Source organism: Pecten maximus, chromosome 3, assembly GCF_902652985.1.
Source record: "Pecten maximus chromosome 3, xPecMax1.1, whole genome shotgun sequence".
Taxonomy (NCBI): domain Eukaryota; kingdom Metazoa; phylum Mollusca; class Bivalvia; order Pectinida; family Pectinidae; genus Pecten; species Pecten maximus.
In genome coordinates this window covers 12189769-12205698 of record NC_047017.1, presented here as the reverse complement: position 1 = coordinate 12205698, position 15930 = coordinate 12189769, and the positions used below count along the sequence as shown (strand labels likewise).

The window sequence follows — 15930 nt, the reverse complement described above, 5'->3', positions numbered from 1 at the left end:
TATATGTTCCTTGTGTATTAAGTCCAAATGCCAAACCTGCTTGCTCTTGGTGCTCTAGGGGTTACCAACACTTTCGCTCTCTGTACCCCAGGAATATGTACATCCTATTTTCTACAGGGATTACCTTCACTATTGCTTTCTGTACCCCAGGAATAGGAATATGTCAGGCATACACAGCTACTGCATCTTCGCTAGCCAAGGCTTCTGATTATGTTACACTCCACATGGAGTGTAACGTAATCAGAAGCCTTGGCTAGCGAAGATGCAGCTACTGTAGCTATTTGATTGGTACAAAAATAACTGGCCATTTGTTAAACTGATGTATTTCTTCTGTTTTAAGTTCTGGGCCTGCCTATTGAACAGTATTGAGACCTCGAGATGTATTGATGTATATCATGTGGTAATGGAATATCCTGCCCGCATCAGGCCTTTGACTTGTGATATCTCACTCTCAAAAAAACCCATTAAACCATAAGCCTAAGGTATCATCTGTAAACATTGAACCAATTAATTATGATGATTAATACACTGACTGTAGAATGCTCTCATGAGTGCAGTCAGGCGTTCGCTTCAGACCACTCCCCAGGAACGTGGGTTTGAGATGTGCTGTCCCCAGGGGATGATGTCTGGTTGGTTGTTCCCCCGGTGGTTTTCCTCCTATGTCCAAAAAAACAACATTTGTTCCCTTTGTGGCACCATAGTAAACGCTCTACAGAGCTTATGTTGATTGTTAACCTTGTAAACCTTACATAAAGGTTACGTTTGTAACAGGAAAGAAAGTAGATTAAACCAGTAACCCTCAGCTTACTTGTCTCCTGTCTACCAACTGAGCTAATGGGACATTCCTCTTTAAGTAAGGCTAGAAGGTAACTCTACACTTTTTACTTTGTACGCTATTTACAATTAAATCCTGCCACATTACTGCACCCTTTTCAAATGTGTTTGCCCCCGAACACACATCAACCCAGGTTCTATATCCAGAGAAGCATCTTATTCTTCTATAGCTTGCACTAAGAGTGGTCAAAGGTAAGAGGAAAGAGAGTATTATGCCTCCAAGAAGAATTGAACCCATGACCATCCACTTATATTACTGGTTCGCCGCTCTACTGACTGAGTTAAAGGGGAAGTTCCCTTAGCATGAAACAATAATGCGACCATATCACTGTGTACACTATCTACAAGTAAAACATTCCAGATTTTAATATCATTTTCATTCTTAAAAAACAGCAATCTACTTTCGCTGGTTTTTTTTAGTCGTCAATATAATTTGGTTTGTTCTTGCGATAATTCCGGTCTTTAGTAGTGCCCAGATACACTGAAACTCCAAGCGTTTCAATGACCATACTAGTAAGAAGAAAAGTACGGGAATTTGAAACAGTTGACATCGGGCGGTTGACATCGGCCTAACGTTCTCGCACGTTTTACTAAATTGTTAAGCTTCTTTACTCGAAGGTAGGTAGCTATAGGCCTATTATACTGTCACATTTTTTTTTATAATTATCGTGAATACTATACAGGGTATGTGAGGCATTTTGACAAAATTCAACTGCTTTTACCTAATTCGAAAGTTTCTGTTTTGGCAGAAACGGTGTTATTTATGTTTCTGGTTTTGGTCGGCCTTTTAAAAATCTGGTATAATGCATATTACCGGCAATCGCCCATTGGGAACCAGGTAAGCGACGTTGTTTTACGTTGTAGCAGCTGTCTGTCTTCTCGCATATATATATATCTTGTCCCTGTGTCCTGCATTTCTTGTATTGGTGAGGCTTAGCCCGAGTTTCCTCAGGCCCTGACACCCATGTTTGGTGTAGGGCCCCCTTGAGGTTAACCTATACTGCAATGCATCTAGTCAACCAGTAGATGGAACAGTGATCAGCATGTTATCAGAAGAATATTTCTAAAACATGGTATGAAGATTCCCCAGTTCTCCCTACTTCTGCCCTGCTTTCAATTCCATATCTGATCTAGAAAGGAAAATGGCAGACAGGCACTGTTGTCAGGCAGGCAACGTAGATTTATACAGTAGATAATTATTACCATATTATTTCGAATAAAGTAATGGAAGGATCATTCTCAAAGTTGTAATTAATTAAGGTTCCCACTATCTTAATCTAGTGGTCTTCATTCAATTTGAGTCTGTCAGATCACAGACTTGGTCAGTTCAGAGACCTATATACTAGTATATAGGTCTCTGGTCAGTTCGAGAAAACAAAATATGTTACAGATAACATCTAGTGAAGTATTCGAAGGAATATTTCCCAAACTTTATGTGTAGGTTTCCCTCTGTTCTTCGCTGTGCCCACATTATTTTAAAATCTGATCTGGAAAACAAGATTGACAGCCATTTGAAAGTTGAAGTACTGTGTCTGTATGCTATAACTTTTTCTTGAATTACCATAAGGATGATAAGAAGGGTTCACCTTAGGTCTCTAGTTTTGCACATTCACTTATGGGTCTGATAAAAAAGGCCTATTTTTGGCCATCTTTGATTTTTACTCATGAAACTTGTTATTGCTAATTCTCCTTATCTGGTATGTTTATCTGTTAACATGTGTTGGAAGATATATGCTGGTACAATGGTGTACATAAGCTGCACTTCACCATTTCATTGCACTAAAAGAAGCAAACAAAAATATCATTATTTTCTGAATGCTTCTAGTTCAGTCAATATCTGGTTTGCACTAATAAGAAACCAATCTGGGCACAAATGAATAATTCTCACATTTATTACAATATTTAATAATTTCATCTTTTTGGTTTTAGAAATGTCTAACTTCTGATGTCCTCCAGCTGGTGTAGCAGATCTTTACAACTCTAAAATTTGTGGAGGCCGCAAATGTCAGCATTATCAGGATTCACATCAATTTACTACAGAGACAGCTCGAGGAAAGAAAGACACATTGAAAATGTATTAAAATTGAGCATTCACACATAAAACTTTTATCTGAGAAAAGGGATTTTAAAATTTCCATAACTATATACAGGAAAATAATGGGAAGAGTAAAAGAAAAGAAGTTAATGAAGAGACCTGGCAAACTACAAAACATTGAGCCACATACAGGAGAGAAGCCATACAAGTGTGATGTCTGTGACAAAGAGTTTACATTAAAACATCATCTACAGAACCACGTCAGGACACATACAGGAGAGAAGCCATACAAGTGTAAAGTTTGTGGTGTCACGTTTAAACAGTTTGGCCATCTACAGACACACTTTATGACACATACAGGAGAAAAGCCCCACACATGTGATATCTGTGATAAAAGATTTAGAGAAGCACAAAGCCTGAGGAAACACCAGAGGATACACACAGGAGAGAAACCGTATGAGTGTGATGTCTGTGGGAAGGAGTTTACATTGGCACACCATCTAAAGAGACATGTCAGGTTACACACTGGACATAAACCGTACAAATGTGGCCTCTGTGGTAGGGAGTTTAATTTGGTATACAGCCTACAGATACACCTAAAGAAACATTCAGGAGAACTACCCTTCAAATGTGATGTATGTGGCAGAGGCTTCATTGAAGTACAAAATCTGCGAAATCACAACCGGATTCATACAGGAGATAAGCCCTTCAAATGTGATGTCTGTGATAAGGAATTTAGTCATTTAAGTTCTCAAAAGACACACATCAAATTACATGCAAGAAGTAGTCCAATTTAGTGTGATATCTGTGGAAAGGGATTTAGAAAATTAAAAGATTGAATCAAAATCTAATCAAAAGATTCGCATCAGAAGAATACATGCAGGAGCCTTAATGTGATGTCTGTGATGAGGGGTTTAGTCAGACTAATTCTTCAGTGATTCGCATCAGGACACATACAAGATATCTAGAGGAACCCTACAAAAATGTGATGTCGACGTCTGTGATGAAGGGACCCCAGTAGTCTACATGTACAGACAGCGTACGTACAGGAGAGAAGCCCTGCAAATGTTCTTATGTCGTAAGGAGTTTACTGCACCAAGTATCCTATAGAAACACATCACAACACATGCATCTGGAAAGAAATCATAAACAAAATGTGATGTCTGCTGAAAGGAGTTTAGTAGGTCAGGTGACTACAGAGACATACATACCAGGATACATACAGAAGAGAAGTCATTCAGTTGAGATGTCTGAAAGGAGTTTAGTTTGTCAGGTGGGAAATATACATACCAGGATACATGGAGGAGAGAAGTCCAACAAGTTTGATGTTTGTGTTCAGGAGTTGAGCTATGTAAATTTCAGGCAGCTAGTATAGATTTACCAGGCTGTGGTTTCAGCCACACTTCTTAACTTAAACTTGTCCATAGGAAAGCAATATAAAAAATATAACAAATATTATCTGGTGAACTTTTCTTTGATTCTCTAATGCTTTCCTATGGGAAAAAGATAATAACTGAATAAGTTTCCTTAAGCTAGGAAATTTTAATGAAACTGGGGCCAGGACATGTACACATACAGGAGAGAAGGGGGCTAGAATTCTGTAATGTGGCACAAAAGCCTGTTGACACTCGCAACGTGCAGAATGTGTTGTTTTTATTTGGGGTGTGATGAAGAGTTCATTGAACAATGAATTATTCGAATCAATGACAAGGTCTCGCCTCAAAATCACAGACAGGAGATCTAGAGAGTATGGTTCACAAATGTGAGTGGTTTTGTCTCATAAAAGTAGAAAAAAGGCAAGAAGCAGTTGTCTGTGAACAAATTTAAGTTTGCTTTAACAGTTTTAGAATTACAACAGTTGAAGAAAATCAGTCCATTGTAATTGAATGGCTTAAAGCATTGTTTAAAACGAGATGAGATTTGCTCAAAATGTTTTAATTTAGAATTAAGTTTGATTTAAACACAATCCTACAAATTGAAAATAAACATTACCAGTATTCAAATGTTTTAAAGACTTTGAAGTTGTTAACATATACAGAGCACAATGTACCAATTGTACAGACATTGTTTTTTCCTGGTCAGATAAAGATGTCAACTATAGACCAGGGAGATAACCCATAACCTACATCACAGGGACAAACTCTCAACTACATGACAGGGGAGATAACCCATTACCTTCCTCACAGGGACAAACACTCAACTACATGCCAGGGGAGATAACCCATAACCTTCCTCACAGGGGCAAACACTCAACTACAGGCCAGGGGAGATAACCCATAACCTTCATCACAGGGACAAACACTCAACTACATGCCAGGGGAGATAACCCATAACCTTCATCACAGGGACAAACACTCAACTACATGCCAGGGGAGATAACCCATTACCTTCATCACGGGCAAACACTCAACTACATGCCAGGGGAGATAACCCATTACCTTCATCACAGGGGCAAACACTCAACTACAGGCCAGGGGAGATAACCCATAACCTTCCTCACAGGGGCAAACACTTGACTACAGACCAGGGGAGATAACCAATAACCTTCCTCACACAGACAAACACTCAACTACAGGCCATGGGAGATAACCTATAACCTTCCTCACAGGGGTAAACACGGAACGACAAGCCAGGGGAGATGACCTATAATCTTCCTCACAAGAACAAACACTCAACTACAGGCCAGGGGAGATAACCCATAACCGTCCTCACAGGAGCAAACACTCAACAACAGGCCAGGGGAGATTACCCATAGCCAATTCACAGTGATAAACACTCAGCTACAGCCCAGGGGAGATAACCATAACTTTCATCACAGGGCAAAAGCTGAGCTACAGGCTAAGGGAGATAACCCATAATGTTCTTTATGGCACCTCACTATATACTTTAGGCCCTTAGCCTAGCTGACGAGTCCTAGAACGAACCGGCTGTATAATGTCATTAACATCACTGACGAGTCCAAGGACGAACCGGCTGTATGATGTCCCTAACATCACTGATGAGTCCCAGAACGAACCGGCTGTATAATGTCACTAACATCACTGACGAGTCCTAGAACATCACTGACGAGTCCTGGAACGAACCGGCTGTATAATGTCACTAACATCACTGACGAGTCCTAGAACATCACTGACGAGTCCTGGAACGAACCGGTTGTATAATGTCACTAACATCACTGACGAGTCGTAGGACGAACCGGTTGTATAATGTCACTAACATCACTGGCGAGTCGTAGGACGAACCGGCTGTATAATGTCACTGTAGCGGGACTGGACTGGGTCGATCATCGAATTGGTAGAGCATCCGGCTAGTGTTCGGAGGTCCCGGGTTCGAACCCCGGTCTGGCCGCTACATTTTCTCCTCTCCTGTTACAAAATTGGCGCCCAACTAAAATACCCACGGTGGTGGTATAAGGGTCTCGTGTGTCTTCGAGGGCGAAGACTTGGAAATAAGGAGGGAGGTGTGTAGCGGGACTGGACTGGGTCGATCACCGGTGACCAGGTAGCTCAATTGGTAGAGCATCCGGCTAGTGTTCGGAGGTCCCGGGTTCGAACCCCGGTCTGGCCGCTACATTTTCTGCTCTCTTGTTACATCACTAACATCACTGACGAGTCCTAGGACAAACAGCTGTATGATGTCCCTAACATCACTGACGAGTCCTAGCTAGGACGAACCGACTGTATAATGTCACTAGCATCACTGACGGGTCGTAGGACGAACCGGCTGTATAATGTCACTAGCATCACTGACGAGTTCTAGAAGAAATTGGTTACGTTCACTTTCTCTCTCTGTACCCCCATCCTCGATACCCCAGGGGTTACGTTCACTTTCTCTCTCTGTACCCCATCCTCGATACCCCAGAGGTTACGTTCACTTTCTCTCTCTGTAGCCCCATCCTCGATACTACATGGGTTACGTTCACTTTCTCTCTCTGTAGCCCCATCCTCGATACCCCAGGGGTTACGTTCACTTTTTCTCTCTATAGCCCCATCCTCGATACTCCAGGGGTTACGTTTACTTTCTCTCTCTGTACCCCCATCCTCGATACCCCAGAGGTTACGTTTACTTTCTCTCTCTGTACCCCATCCTCGATACCCCGGAATTTACTTTCACACTTTACACCTGCGTCCAGAAGGGAAGACTAGTCAGAACAAACGTTATAGAAGGGGCGGTTCGTTCACCAATAAATTAATCATTTTCTTCGTTTTGCTATGTGATATAAACAACATGAACTACGTGTGTAACAACGAGTAGCTTGACGACATACGGATCACGTACCAGATCACAACCTCATCCGTCATATTCTTATGTGTTCATAGATTTCACCGTTGTTACTAAGTAACTTCGCTTCACTGGACCTGATCTATAGAAAGTTACAACAAGATGCTTGTCTATACGAAACATAGAATTTCCTTCCAATCGATGACCTTTCACCATACCCGGGTTTCACCAACATTTCCTAACGTAAGGAAATTCTTTATTTTAAATTTCACATGGGAGAGTATTTCAGAATTTAAGGGGAAAGGTATTAATGTATTAGTTAAGGAACGTTCCTTAATTCTGCTTTGCTTTCCGGTGGATTTTTTTTATGTAAAGGAATTAACCAGAGCCAGAATGTCAAGCCTGTGATTTGCCGTAGAGGCTTTGATTCAATGTGACTTTCGTGAACTTGACCTTTGATAATGACACATTGACCATATACCAACGGACAACGTCACGTTAATGAAAAACTTACAAAAGGCAGGGACAAAACGAGTCGGCAAGACTGATGGCGACCTTCTTGAACATCACTGTTCAATACAATTTGAGAGTTAGCCATTTCGTCCTTCTATGACTCGTCAGTGATGTTAGAGGCATTACAGCTGTTTCGTTCTTCTAGGTTTCGTCAGTGATGTTAGAGGCATTATACAGCTGTTTCGTTCTTCTAGGTTTCGTCAGTGATGTTAGAGGCATTATACAGCTGTTTCGTTCTTCTAGGTTTCGTCAGTGATGTTCGGGACATCGTACAGCTGTTTCGTCCTTCTAGGTTTCGTCAGTGATGTTAGAGAATCATACAACTGTTTCGTTCTTCTAGGTTTCGTCAGTGATGTTAGAGAATCATACAACTGTTTCGTTCTTCTAGGTTTCGTCAGTGATGTTAGAGACATCATACAACTGTTTCGTCCTTCTAGGTTTCGTCAGTGATGTTAGAGAAATCATACAGCTGTTTCGTCCTTCTAGGTTTCGTCAGTGATGTTAGAGACATCATACAACTGTTTCGTCCTTCTAGGTTTCGTCAGTGATGTTAGAGAAATCATACAGCTGTTTCGTCCTTCTAGGTTTCGTCAGTGATGTTAGAGAAATCATACAACTGTTTCGTCCTTCTAGGTTTCGTCAGTGATGTTCGGGACAGCGTACATTTGTTTTGCCTTTCTAGGTTTTGTAACCAACCCTCCAAAAGTGAACGTTACCCCTGGAGTATCGCGGACTCAGCATGTGTATAGGACGGGTTTAAAAAGTGATTAAACTAAAATAATTATGTGGTATCATCTTTTTACTGTAGTAACACTAATAATAACGGTGCTACATGGTCGTTATAGTGATATCACTAAGCGAATGAGTGATATATCACCAATTCAAAACTGATTGGGGATATCTCCATAATATAATATATTTCGGCATTCTATATATAATTTGATGACTCGTTTTCTTTTTAATGTGATGCATGTTGGCGTCACTAATTCAATCGATATTTCCACAATGAATTGGTAATATCACTAAATGAATAAATGATATCACATGTTCGTTATAGTGACATCACCAATCCATTATGGTGATATATCACCCCATCGGGTTCAATACGTAATATTAATCACCACATCCTTGTGGTGCTGTCACTAGAACGATTAGGATATACTACTATAATAATTAAGTCATCTAACTACGGAGTAGGCAATAGAACTTCATAATATCGATATTTTGTTTTTAGATGTTGCCATTAAAATAAATTAAATACAAACGAACAACGATACACAAGACGTGCCCTAGACAGTTGACATCGGTGCCTATGTTATATAACCCTTGTTGATGGAACGCAGTTTAAACATGTATGTGTACCTATCTTCAAGTAATTAAACTTGTGTATAAAAATAAACATAAGTTCAAATCAATTATACCTCGCTTCAATTCAATTGTGTTAAGGTTTGATTAAGTCATAGAGTTTACAGTATAAACATAGAGCTACAATCATTTAATGATAGATTCCGTTTTCAAAAATGAGTCAGTTGAATTAATTTTGAAAAACATTGTCTTGAAATTAAATCGTGTAACTTAAACTGAAAATAAAACTAACGTCGTATCGGCGGTATCTTACATCCTTATTATATGTAAAACGCCACTGTATTCGGGTCAGTGCTTGGGGGAATCTTGTCGTTAGTATGTCCCTTATAGACCTCAAGCGTCTGATCGACAACTGGCTTGAGGATATTTTTAATGCAAGACGAAAACATTTACTAATTGTTGTGAAGGTAAGCAGTCATTGTCCAGTCCTAAACCAATACAAATGACTGGATATATATTTGCAACCTTGGGACCTGATATGACCAACAGAACTCAAGCTGTTATGAATGCATTCTACCACAGTAAGGGAGGGAGTAATTATAAGAAACGTCAGGTAATAGACATTATGAAGCTTTGTTATCGTCTGTCGGGAGCGAGCTTTTCGAGCGACACGCTATAGACACGTGTAGCATACTCCTTGTAAATATTAGCAAGCTTGGCGTCAGGAATTGATTGTAACTTTTCACCGCCAGCTGTCATAGTTTGAACAGGGACGTATGTCCTGGTTTGAATGAAATACTTTTTCTCTGGACGGGAGATAACTCTATTGAAAAACATGGACTAAAATCTACATGAAATTTATTAACTAGACTATTGAATGCAGTGTAACAGGAGAGCAGAAAATGTAGCGGCCAGACCGGGGTTCGAACCCGGGACCTCCGAACACTAGCCGGATGCTCTACCAATTGAGCTACCTGGTCACCGACGATCGACCCTGTCCAGTCCCGCTACACACCTCCCTCCTTTTTTCCAAGTCTTCGACCTCGAAGACACACGAGACCCTTATACCACCACCGCGGGTGTTTTAGTTGGGCGCCAATTTTGTAACAGGAGAGGAGAAAATGTAGCGGCTAGACCGGGGTTCGAACCCGGGACCTCTGAACACTAGCCGGATGCTCTACCAATTGAGCTACCTGGTCACCGGTGATCGACCCAGTCCAGTCCCGCTACAGAAGTATAAGAATATAAAATTTCTGAATTCTGTTTCTTTATTTTAGGTCACCTGAGACGAAATCTCAGTTGACCAATTGCGATCGCCCTTTGTCCGCTGTCGTCCGTCATGTGACGTAAACAATTTACATTTTCAACTTCTTTTCAATTCGAAATAGGCTTAGAGACCTGATATTGGCTCTCTAGCATGCTGAGATGAAGGGCTACATGTACCAAGTTTGTTCAAATGAATGACCTTGACCTTCATTCAAGGTCACATGAGTCAAATAGGCTAAAATCTTCAAATAAGTTCTCAATAACCAAAAGGCCCAGAGACCTGATATTTGGCCTAGAGCATACTGGGGTGAAGGGCTACCAAGTTTGTTCAAATGAATGACCTTGACCTTCAATCAAGGGCACTTGAGCCAAATAGGCTAAAATCTTCAATCAACTTCTTAATAACCAAGAGGCCCATAGTCTTAATATTAAGCCTGTAGACTACTTGGTTACAGAGCTACCAATTTTGTTCAAATGAATGACCTTGACCTTCAAGGTCACAAGAGTCAAAGAGGCTTAAATCTTCAATTGCTTCTTCTCAATAACCAAGATGCCCATGGACTTGATTTTAGGCCTGTAGTAAATATATTTTTTTTTTTTTTCTTTTTTTTTTTTATTAGTTCCAGACAAACATATACATCAATACTCTCTTAATTATGTACATGTAATCAATTTTTATGAATACTCCTACATTTTTGGTGTATTTTAAATCTATTATAATCTACTATTACATTCTTAATTATTGGGCAGTATAGTGTATGTAGAATTGAAAACAATCAACCAATGAATATATTGCCTGGAGCTAATTGAAAAATGGGATTGGGGGATAGTTTGGATACAAAGTAGAAGCTGATTTTGAAAAGGAAATACAAAGATAAGAGAGAAAGGAAACATAAAAGGAAGAAGAGAAGAGGGAACGAGATTTCCGACGAAAGCAAAGGCAATTTCTGAAAGGGTGACAAAAAAATAACTGACTATTGCTAATAAAAACATTTAATGGAAAAGAAACGAGTCCAACAAAAACACAAGCAAATTGAAAAAATATAAAAATTAATTACGTTGGTAAATTGAAATCTATTTCATAATGAAAGACACTACCTTAATGTAATGGTTATATTTATTTTCTAAAAGCTGAATGGTAAGCACTGAAATCCTCAATAAAAGTAGCTTCCTTGTCACATTTTTTTGCTAAGTATCTCTCGATGTTATATGAAGTTTTAAGGTTACTAATTAGAGTGGGTAAGTACAGAGCTTTACCTAAACACTTTTTACAATAAATATAGTGCTTCATATTTAGTATTATAATATTTTCTGCTCTGTTATTTTGGTGTGGGTTTTGTGCTATTTTACCAAAAATGAAATCTTTTTTACATACATTAAATGTCTCATTACAAGTAGCTTGCAACCAAATTTGGAAAGCCATAATTAAATTTTGGACTTTATTACATTCCCAAAGTACATGCTGTATTGTTTCTTTTTCTATGAAGCAGAAATTACACAAATCAGACTGAACAAAATGAATCTTTTTCAAATAAGTGTTTGTAGCTAAGACATGATGATTAATTCTAAATTGCATCCATTGTAGTTTTGAATTTTTATTTGTGTCAAAAGGCAATCTGTATATTTTTTTCCATTCTTCAATAGGTATATTTCCAAATATGGTGTCCCACTTTGCTTGGCCTGTAGGCAATACATTATTTTTATTCAATACATTATACATATCTCTTGTACCTTTTTTACTTTTAATAACAATATCAATAGGCTAAAATCTTCAAATAAGTTCTCAATAACCAAAAGGCCCAGAGACCTGATATTTGGCCTAGAGCATACTGGGGTGAAGGGCTACCAAGTTTGTTCAAATGAATGACCTTGACCTTCAATCAAGGTCACTTGAGCCAAATAGGCTAAAATCTTCAATCAACTTCTTAATAACCAAGAGGCCCATAGTCTTAATATTAAGCCTGTAGACTACTTGGTTACAGAGCTACCAATTTTGTTCAAATGAATGACCTTGACCTTCATTCAAGGTCACAAGAGTCAAAGAGGCTTAAATCTTCAATTGCTTCTTCTCAGTAACCAAGATGCCCATGGACTTGATTTTAGGCCTGTAGTAAATATGGTTGAAGGGCTACCAAGTTTGTTCAAATGAATTACCTTGACCTACAATCAAGGTCATATATGTGAAATAGGATGAAAACTTCAAACAATTATTTCTTGATAGCAGATCAATAGAGACCTGATATTAAGACCAATTGTATACTGGAAAGAAGGACGCGAAAAATTATTGATATGAATAAACTTAGCCTACTCTGGTATTTGATATTTGAATAAAGTGGTTATCAGCATAGTATCTACAGAAATAATCTAAATCAACTTTAAAGTTGCTGTAGAGCCAGGTGAGCGATACATGCCCATTGAGCCTCTTGTTTTAGGCCTAATATAACTGCAAACCTCTTTAAGAGATTGAAAAAAACCATGGAGGTGACACAAATTGAAACTGTTCAGATGAATAAAAAAAAAACAATGTTATCATGAGATAGTCAACAAAGTCTAATATTATATGTATAGAAGAATTTATACAGAGACAAAATACATTAGCAGTTTAATACATTTGGAACTCAATGTACAAAACAAAGACAAGTTTACAGATTGCTCATGTTAAATATCATATGTTTATTTCTCCTTTTCTCTCAGTGAAAAGTGCATTGAACCATGCTTATATCATAAAAATAAAAACTGTTTTTAAAAAGTTGTTACATGTCCACTTCATTAAGCTGAATAATGTTGTGCATTCCTTCCAAAATTGTCTATATTATCCAATTAGAATTACTGCAAAATAGGACCGCACAGTGTTCAGGTACCACAAAATATTAATCAAGCTTACATAGACTCTTGAAAAACAAGTAGAATTAGGCAAATTAGACACATGTCAAAAGACCTTTGCCAATGCAAGGAATGGAGTGTTCACAAAATAAAAACTGGGATAGTTGAAAGACAATGTTCGCCATCATAACATTTAATAAAATATGTTTCAATTAAATAATTTGTTGTCTTTCTGCTTTTAGAACTTTTGAGGAGTCCAGGATCAGTGTGGACACAGCAGAGAAAGGATAGAACAAAAATGATTTATACGTAATTACTCGAAGCGAAAACTTCAAAGATGAGTGAACTGCAACGTCACTTAGAAAAAGACATATCTCCCAAAACAGGAGTTATGGAGGAAGAAAATAACCAGAAGTTACTTAGCACTCATGGTGAACAGAAACTCCTCAGAAATCCTACAGAAGAGAAGTATTGTCAGTTTGATGTTGGTGTTAAGGGGAGTGATGTGGAGCATTGTCTTAACGCACAACACACGGTGCATACAGAGGAGCGCTGTAAACGGGATATTTTTGGTAAGGAACAAAGTGCTAATGCACCAGTTATCAAAGACACTGTGTCACCTAGAGGAGAGAAACCCTTCAAGTGTGATGTATGTGGTAAGGAGTTTAGAACCTCAGGCAGCCTGCAGAGACACGTTAGAATACATACAGGAGAGAAACCTTTTAAGTGTGCTGCGTGTGGGAAAGATTTTAGCGAGTCAGGAAGCCTCAGAAAACATTTCAGAACACATACAGGAGAAAAGCCTTATAAGTGTGTAGTCTGTGGCAAGGAGTTCAGCGAGTCGGGTAGCCTACAGAAACACCTCAGAACACACACGGGAGAGAAGCCCTATACATGTGATGTCTGTGGTAAGGGGTTTAGCGAGTCCGGTAACCTGCAGAAACATTCATTGATACATACAGGGGAAAAGCCATACAAGTGTGTTGTTTGTGGTAAGGAATTTAAATGGGGAGTGAGTATTCGGGATCATATGACACTACATACTGGAGAAAGGCCCTACAAGTGTGATTTGTGTGGGAAAGAGTTTAGAAAATCTGGTAATCTGAAGACACACCTGAAGATACATACAGGAGAAAAGCCGCACCAATGTAATATATGTGGTAAGGGATTTATTAAATCCTGGGATCTAAAGATACACCACAAGACACATACCAGACAAAAGCCATACAAATGTGATGTGTGTGGCAAGGGGTTTAAAGATACAGACAAACTGCAAAAACACACCTTCGTACATACTAAACAGAATCCATACAAATGTGATGCATGTGGCAAGGGGTTTAAGGATCCAGATAGACTACAAAAACACGCCTGTGTACAGACAGAAGAATGGCCTACGAGTGTCATGACTATGGTGAGGGGTTCATTAAGTCATGGAATCTAAAGGGACACTGTAAGATACTTACCATAGAGAAGGCAATCAGATTGATGAGATTCAGTAGAGGGAAGTCTAGTTCGAGATGTTATGTAAATTATACGTGATTTCTAGATCTTTTTATCTATAATCATATGTCGCCTCATAGACAATGCAGTTGTACATGAAGTATAATAAAGAGCCCTCCTGATGAGATGCTGCGAGTGTGATGGATGTAATAATCAACATCAGGGAACTGAAATGTCCCTATGGTACAACATGAAATTTGAAAAGACTTTTTTTCTATTGTAAACAATGATTGTTTTCGATGATATTTAAATACCAATAACTAAAGAAATCATTTTTTATATAATATTTATAATTTATTTGTGAACTATACAATTGTTAAAATACAATGGAAAAATATCCATAAATGTATACATACACATGTACATGTATTATTTAAATATTCATTTTGTGACATATATGTACATTAATCAAATAGTTTGTTTTGTTTATGACATAATAGCTGACCAATTTAGGATTTGTTTTGATAATTTTACATACACATTTCGAGGTACTTCCTAAGAGTGTTAAATTATTGTAACTAGATATTTTAAATAGCACAACGAGTAAAATATTTAATTGAGAAGTTCAGAAGACAAATTTAAATATGATGAAAAAGCCCTGCCATCTTCTGACCTAATTGTTGGCGTTTCGGCTTCTAAGTTTTACATACATATGTACATATGTATAATATATATATATGGGAATCCCTTGAATGGTTTTTCATATCTACATGTTGGCTTTATAGACTCAGTCATAAGTTATCAGTATTATTTACAAATACATTGATTTCCCCGAGTATAAGAAATATACATGAGTAGACAGTAGAGGGTGTTAGATGATAACCCTTTCCTTGTTATTTCTATACGAATATGTACTACTTTTATAGGTTAGCTAAATATAATTAATATGTGTTAGAATTATATACTGCATGTTTACATAATTGGTTTTGATGTGCATATCTTGTAATTATAATAAGGAACATAGATCTGATACTTTATACTTTATGTAGGGAAACAGTGTTTCTTCCCCCTTCCAGAAAATCATTATCTTGTCGCCCAGTGTTAAATTGATACTTTGCTAGTAAGAACTGCCGTCAGTGAATAAACATTTCCAATTAAACATCCAGACTTTTGAACTACAATGTAGTTATTTTACTTTTATTCGCCTCTTCTCAAGAGCTCGAGATGAGCGAAACTTAATCCACAGCGAAAGTTTCCCCTTTAACTGTATACCTGGGTATATCACATGTAGTTGATGTGGTAATGAATTGTGTTGCAAGTCTAGTCGAACGATATTGATGAGAGAGAAATTTTGTGATATTGTCTTTTGCAAAGTGTAGAATTCATCATTGACCAGAATAAACATGAAATCAAATGACAAGAGTTTGTTTTTCGTATCCTTAATACAAATGTGTATTTGTCATTTCTTACAGAATAATAACAAGACTACAGGA

At 38.1% G+C, this 15930-nt stretch overlaps 1 protein-coding gene across 1 annotated transcript; it reads left to right on the top strand.

Annotated features, from left to right (window-relative positions):
- Window positions 1-1343: 1343 nt before the first annotated feature.
- LOC117324623 (zinc finger protein 845-like) lies at window positions 1344-15857 on the top strand. Its single transcript, XM_033880545.1, has 4 exons — window positions 1344-1452; window positions 2764-3665; window positions 9261-9375; window positions 13311-15857. The coding sequence occupies exons 2-4, from the start codon at window positions 2992-2994 to the stop codon at window positions 14436-14438; spliced, it is 1917 nt and encodes a 638-aa protein (XP_033736436.1). The 5' UTR covers window positions 1344-1452; window positions 2764-2991; the 3' UTR covers window positions 14439-15857.
- The last annotated feature ends 73 nt before the right edge of the window (window positions 15858-15930 follow it).

What these genes read in the sequence shown, in the direction of transcription:
- LOC117324623 (XM_033880545.1), top strand. Translation starts at nt 2,992, where the DNA reads ATGGGAAGAGTAAAAGAAAAGAAGTTAATGAAGAGACCTGGCAAACTA. An exon ending in GCAAGAAGTAGTCCAATTTA is followed by an intron (nt 3,666 to 9,260) that starts GTGTGATATCTG and finishes TATTCGGGTCAG; the next exon opens with TGCTTGGGGGAATCTTGTCG. An exon ending in ATTTACTAATTGTTGTGAAG is followed by an intron (nt 9,376 to 13,310) that starts GTAAGCAGTCAT and finishes ATTTATACGTAA; the next exon opens with TTACTCGAAGCGAAAACTTC.